This window comes from Babylonia areolata, chromosome 25 (genome assembly GCF_041734735.1).
Source record: "Babylonia areolata isolate BAREFJ2019XMU chromosome 25, ASM4173473v1, whole genome shotgun sequence".
Classification (NCBI taxonomy): domain Eukaryota; kingdom Metazoa; phylum Mollusca; class Gastropoda; order Neogastropoda; family Buccinidae; genus Babylonia; species Babylonia areolata.
In genome coordinates, this window is record NC_134900.1 from 34,445,420 (window position 1) to 34,452,220 (window position 6,801).

The 6,801-nt window shown below is 44.2% G+C and overlaps 1 protein-coding gene across 1 annotated transcript in view; it reads right to left on the reverse strand.

Annotated features, from left to right (window-relative positions):
- Positions 1-279: 279 nt before the first annotated feature.
- Positions 280-6,801, reverse strand: part of LOC143299348 (globin-like) — a 22,074-nt gene continuing 15,552 nt past the window's right edge. The window contains exons 3-4 of the mRNA XM_076612483.1: positions 4,025-4,250; positions 280-2,227 (exon numbers count right to left, since the gene is read on the reverse strand). Coding sequence (XP_076468598.1) covers positions 2,093-2,227; positions 4,025-4,250 — 361 coding nt within the window. The 3' untranslated portion in view covers positions 280-2,092. The remainder of the gene's footprint in view (positions 2,228-4,024; positions 4,251-6,801) is intronic.

Here is a 6,801-nt window from a genome sequence, read left to right on the forward strand (position 1 = left end):
CTTGTTATTGGTGTTGCTGTTGTTGTTCTCCTTCTTTTTCTTCTTGTTCTCATTATGATTGTCATTATTATTTCAAGGAAAAGAAGCGAGCAAAACAAGGAAAAGACCATGGCAACCCAAACAAAGACACACACTCACACACCTGTTCCATCTCGAATCATTCATTGCATTCTGTGAAAGAGTGAAAGGTATATGAATTTTTTTTTTTTAAATATATATACAAATATATATATATATATATATATATATATAAAGGAAGAACGAACGAGCGAACACACACAACGTTCATAGTGTTTAATAATGCAGAAGCAGAAATTTCCATAACATCGTGTAGTCGACAGTAGTCCGGTTACATTCAGTGTGATTCTTCCACACAGGTGCAGTATAAAGTAGAAATTAAGAAAAAGAAAAACAGATGAATAGATAAATAAATAAAACTTTCGCTTATTACCAAAAGACTGACAGAGAGAGAGAGAGAGAGAGAGAGAGAGAGAGAGAGAGAAGATGACAACAACGATAACGACGATGTCGAGGAAGGAGGCGGGGATGTACTTCCACTATCCTCCCACAATACTGGGTGCATACTCAAAAGACGGATCAACTTTCTTTTCAATAAAAAAAAAAAAGAAGAAAGAAGTAGAAAGATCCTAGTTCTGCTCTCGTTGCTGGCATATGATGCCTTCACACAGATGAATGCTGACCACATAAAACAGGTGAAACCAAAATAATACCTCGTCAGTTACAATTTACCGTTTCATTAAAATAACAACAACACTATTTTATCTGGAATTTCCGTATAGAGAAGCACATAATAATTCATTCTATATCTTAAAAAAAAAAATCGGCGATCATTACAAGAAGATTGAAAGTTTGAAAAAAAAACAACCAGCTTTTAGTTCGTTCCAGTTTCAACGATCAGAGGTGTTAAAGAGTGAGAACTAATCCATGTGCGCTGCACATATTTCATAACAAACATAACTGACATTCTGATAACTTCAGTGATTTCTTCCAAGTAATTTGGATTGTATAGATATTTAAATAAATACGTAAATGAATAACTTTCCACCTGCTTTCTCTCTCAACACAACCCAGCACAAACCATAACAGACTACCGAGTTAAAAAAAAATTAAATAAAGCACTTAATAAAGCAAGGCAGAATAAGGCACAGTAGCGTGCAAACATGAGCTTAACCCTCTTGCACTCACATATGAACGCAAGAAGGTTAAGGACGAATGCCAACAATACTTCGTTTATCAAGCTCTCACCACGTGGTACTCGCAAGGGACATAATCAGAAAGGGGGGAAACAACTCATTCGTACAGCAAAGAGACAACCATGGAAATGAAAACGAAAGTCCGAGAGAGAGAAGAAAAAAAAAAGTCATACGAGCGAAACTATGCAGTCACGTTCAACCATTTCGACTGCACAAGGATAAAGCTGTTGTCGTCGACGGCAAAAGCATCTTGGATTCTTATGAAACATTTCCGAGTTGACACAGCAGACCTGTTTGGGTGGACAGGCCACTGAAAGAATAATAATATATGAGAACTGTGAAAGCGTTGTGGGTTTTGAATTGTTTATCAGTTATTTTCAGTGTTAACAGAAGATGGACACTGTGCATCTAAGAAGATGGACCTTGTGCATCTAAGAAAAGCCTCAGCTTTAACAACAAAACAACAGACGACCAATCAGAAAAAAAAAATTGCGAAGGAAGAGTGGGAGTGGGTGGTGGGTGGAAAGAGACAGGGGGAGATAAGTGAAAGAGTTGTTAACCTAACATAAATGCACCGCGTGCAGTTGCATAGCAATAACAACGACAACAAGAGTAATAATCATTATCACCGGACTTCCAGCTTCTGTCCTAATACTAAGTTCAGTAAACAGTTGGGCACGCTCCCTACCACAACCCCACCACCACCACCCCACCACCCCTCCCATCTTTCTCCCTCCCTCCTAAAGAAAACACCAATCAGTTGGCTGGCGCCGACGGCGGAGGGGAGGGGAGGGGACAGTACAGGTGGTAGGATAGGAAGGGAGGGGAGGGGATGCGTGCGCTGTTCGCTAGCGTGTCCGCGCAAGTGGATGCTGAGTTTATCCTTTCTTCTCCTCGGCAGCCAGGGTATCTTGCAGACTGGCCAGAAGGGCATCCCAGGCTCCCTTCATGTCGGCTGAGGCCCCTCCTCCCAGGGTCTTCTCCAGGAAGGGGCCGAACACCTCACGCATTTGCTGAAAGGATTGGGTGGGAAAGAAAAAGAAAAAAACACAACAAACAACAACGTATTATTGTCGTGTCTTTGAAGTGGGTTGAAGGCGAGAGCACGATGCAGTGCGTGCGCGTGCGTACGGAAGCCCGTGCACACACACACACACACACACACATACACAAGCACGCACGCCCCCCATCCCCTCCCCCCCAACAAAAAAAAAATCCAAAATCACACAAGTGACTGTGATTGTTTACCCTAATACGCCCTTGAATTGCATTCAATCAGATGAGTAAAATAGGTTGTTTTAAGTTCTTGTTTCAACGCTTGGAAACAGTTAGCTGCCGTGGAGACTGAAGAGGTCAGCTTCGCAGACTGACGACTGGGAGGATGTGGGTTCGAGCCTCACTGGAGATGTGTGTGTGTGTGTGTGTGTGTGTGTGTGAGGGTGTGTGTGTGTGTGTGAAGGTGTGTGTGTGTGTGTGTGTGTGTGAGTGTGTGTGTGTTGCGTGAGTGTGTGTGTGCGTGTGTGTGTACGTGTGTGTTGCGTGTGTGTGTGTGTGTGTGTGAGGGTGTGTTGTGTGTGTGTGTGAGTGTGTGTGTGTGCATGTGTGTGTGTGTGTGTATGTGTGTGTGTGAGTGTGTGTGTGTTGTGTGTGTGTGTGTGTGTGTGTGTGAGGGTGTGTTGCGTGAAGGTGTGTGTGCGTGTGTGTGTACGTGTGTGTTGCGTGAGTGTGTGTGTGTGTGTGTGAGGGTGTGTTGTGTGTGTGTGTGAGTCTGTATGTGTGCATGTGTGTGTGTGTGTGTATGTCTGTGTGTGTGTGTGTGTTGTGTGTGTGTGTGAGGGTGTGTTGTGTGTGTGTGTGTGTGTGTGAGTGTGCGTTTGTGTGTGTGTGTGTGGGGGGGGGGGGTGTTGTGTGTGTGTGCGTGTCGCTCTGTGTGTGAGTGTGTGTATGTGTGTGTGTGTGTTGTGTGTGTGTGTGAGAGAGAGAGAGAGAGAGAGAGAGAGAGTGTGTGTGTGTATGTGTAGACATACATAACTACGTTGTATTTCTGCATGTGCTAAAATAGCGTAAGACAGACGCACGCGCTATTGTCCTCCTCCAGTCTGCAGTCACTTGTGGTTACCGTCACTAACCCCACCCCTCCCTCCTTATATAATGTTTACTACTACTACTGCTACTACTACTACTACTGCTACTACTACTAGAATATGTCTTTATTACCAAGTGTACCGGGGTTACAAGGAATATTTGGGGGTGGGGGGGGGGGGGAGGGTATAGTACATAACAATGTATGAACACGAATCGAAAATCATACACAAACACAGATACAGTAGAAATTAGGATACATACAAGTTCATATCAATATAAAAACTTGTGCATACTCACACATGCACGCACTGCACACACGCACACGCACACACGCGTTTGAACAGAAGCCGCATATTACATGTGGATGGGGCTGATGACTAGATCTTCAGGTAGATGGTTGTTGGTTGCACATTTCTAGTTATCAGACTGGATTTGTTCGAGAGACAGGGCATTGACTGCTTTGGGGGAAAAGCTATTGTGATAAAAAGAAATACAAATACAATATACTACAGCGCCAGCCATTCTTTTGTGTGTGGGTGTGTGTATTTTCCTGCGTGCAGTTTTATTTGTTTTTCCTATTTTTCTACATAATTTTGCCAGGAACAATACTTTTGTTATCGTGGGTTCTTTTACGTGCGCTAAGTGCATGCTGCACACGGGACCTCGGTTTATCCGTGTAGTAGTAGTAGTAGTAGTAGCGTTATCATTATCCTCATCATCATCACCTGGAAGCGGGCGGGGCCGACTTTGCGGGCCACGTGGTTCCTGCCCAGCTTGACGGCCAGTCCGTTGACACACTCATCGTCGCTGAGGGTGTCGATGAAGGCGCCTAGGCCCGTGAAGACCGCCATGGCGTGGGCCCGGCCCACCCCGGTGGACTTGAGACCATCGTCAGCCATGCCCTTGAAGTGCGGGAAGTGGGTCCGGGTGTCCGGGAAAGTCTTGAACAACCTGCCCATCGGGAAGGATGGAAAATGTTAGATACATAGATAAATGAATTGATTACACAACATTAAAATCAAGTACGTCAGTCCTTCCCGTGGGGATGCCGGGGGTCTTTCAGTATAAATAGCATCTCCCCGCCTTCTGGAAATTCTGTGCTAGAAATTTCCTCTTTTCTATCACTCTCTTTGTTTCTGCCTTTTTTTCTGTCTTCAATGTTGTCTCCTTTTTTTTCTGCCTTCCCCAGTCCATTCCCCTTTCTGTTTTTCAAGCAAGCCTTGACACTTTTTTTCTTCTCTTTTCCGCAGCCTATGATGTACTATCTGTGCTGTTTTGCTCTGGCGATTAGGTAGTGAGATGTAAACACAGGGATGGGCACAAGCTGCTCATTATGCAGTGTTATTTGCCTATATTCCCTTTGTAAATGTATTTTTGTTTGGCTTGGAAGTATTGTTTTGTTTTGTTTTCCTTTTTTACGATTTTTTGTAATCTGGGTATGATAAATTAAGCGGAATGGCTGGCGTCCTCAGCATGGCCTAGTCATTTTCCATAAGGAGCTAAATGGTTGGGATGCTGTGTCATGAACTGTGTTTTGTGGGTTTGTCTTAGCGGTTTTTTTTCCGTAAATGTGACAGTTTTGTGTTGACGCGGTTGAGCATTTGTATGGTTTGACAGTCCTGGTATGGGCCTGTGCGGTAGGCTGAACTATAAGCAACAAGAATGAGTTCGTCAGTGTGTGTGTGCCATGCCCTCGAAGTGCGGGAAGTAGGTCTGGGTGGCCGAGAACGTCTTGAACAACCTGCCAACAGGCCAAGGGCAGAAAATCTAAAATAGATAAGTATCAGTATCTCAAGGAGGCGTCACTGCGTTCGGACAAATCCATATACGCTACATCACATCTGCCAAGCAGATGCCTGACCAGCAGCGTAACCCAACGCGCTTAGTCAAGCCTTGAGAAAAAAAGATAATAATAAATAAATAAAATAAAATAAATGAAAATAAATAAATAAATAAAATGAATGAAAATAAATAAATAAAGTGATACTACTACTACTACTACTAATAATAATAAATAAATAAATAAATAAATAGTTGGATAAATGAATTACACAAAATTAGAATAAAGTACATGTGTGTGTGTGTGTGTGTGTGTGTGTGTGTGTGTGTGTGGCATGCCCTTGAAGTGGGTCCGAGTGTCCGGGAACGTCTTGGAACAACCTGCCACAGGGCAAGGATAAGAGGTAAATAAATAATAATGAGTGATGATGATAATAAAAAGAACATCAAAAAGAAGTGCGTGAATGTGCCATGCCCATGAAGTGAAGGAATTGGTTGCAGATTTCTGGGAATGTATTGAACGACCTGCCACAGGGAAAGGATGAAAAATGCATACACACGTACATACATATGTATATATGCATATATACATTATATATATATATATATGATAGTCAGTCGTGTCCGACTATGACCATCAGAACAGCAGAGGAGGCAACTGCTTTCCGACTATTTGGGCTAGAATTTGATTATAGTGGAGAGAGTCTTGCCCAATTACATCCCCACTCTCTCGGCCAAGAGGCTTTTAGGACAGTCGGCGTTGGGATGGTTCCCAAAGGCCAACTAGCCCACAAGGCTGCAGCACTAAGAGCCAGTGCAATTTTGCCTCCTAGTTTGAGAGTCATAGTCCTTCACAAAAGACTAAGCTATAAAAGGTTTCCCATTGACTGGAGAAACCATTGATAATACAGCTCTCACTTTGCTGTTGGCCCAAATGTAAACTTATGTCAATCTGTGATATAATATACATGCATACATACATACATACATATATATATATGCGTGTGTGTGTGTGTGTGTGTGTGTGTGTGTGTGTGTGTGTGTGATGTTGATATATTTTGTTGTTCCTTTTACAGACAACCGACAGACCTGGAGGAATCTGGTGAACAGATTAGTGTGACGCCTCAGTGACTCTTCACAGTGTTGAGGAAGGAGGTGGAGAAGAAGAAGAAGAAGAAGAAGAAGGGGGCGGAGAGGCTGAGGGGAGGACGGGGAAAGGGGGGTGAGTGGCTTAAGTGTATGTGGTGTCTCTGTGTGTGTGTGTGTGCGTGCGTTAATATGTGTGTGCGAGTGTTTGTCTGTATGTATGCGCGAAATGATATACGACTTGTACTTTTTAATCGTTAGTTTTGTGGCAGAAAAATTGAGAGAGGGGTGGGGGGGGGGGGGGGGAGTGGAGTTCTGGTGGAAGGGGGTGGCGGTAGGGGTCGGGAGGTGAGGGTAACGGGTGAACTTGGAGGAACGAATGGGAAGGGGACGTGGCTCGGAAGAGGAAGAATAGAAGTACAAGACCATGTCAACCTCTCTCAGACGACCTCATAACTTCCGTCACACAGTGTGTAGGAGAGGGTGGCGGGGGCGGGGTGGGGGGGGGAGGATAAAGGGTGGTGGTGATGGGGTTTAGGGAGGAGGAGGGGGGTGGTGGTAAGGGGAGACGACAGACGCACGCGCTATTGTTCTCCTCCAGACTGCAGTCACTTGTGGTTACCGTCGCTAACACCCC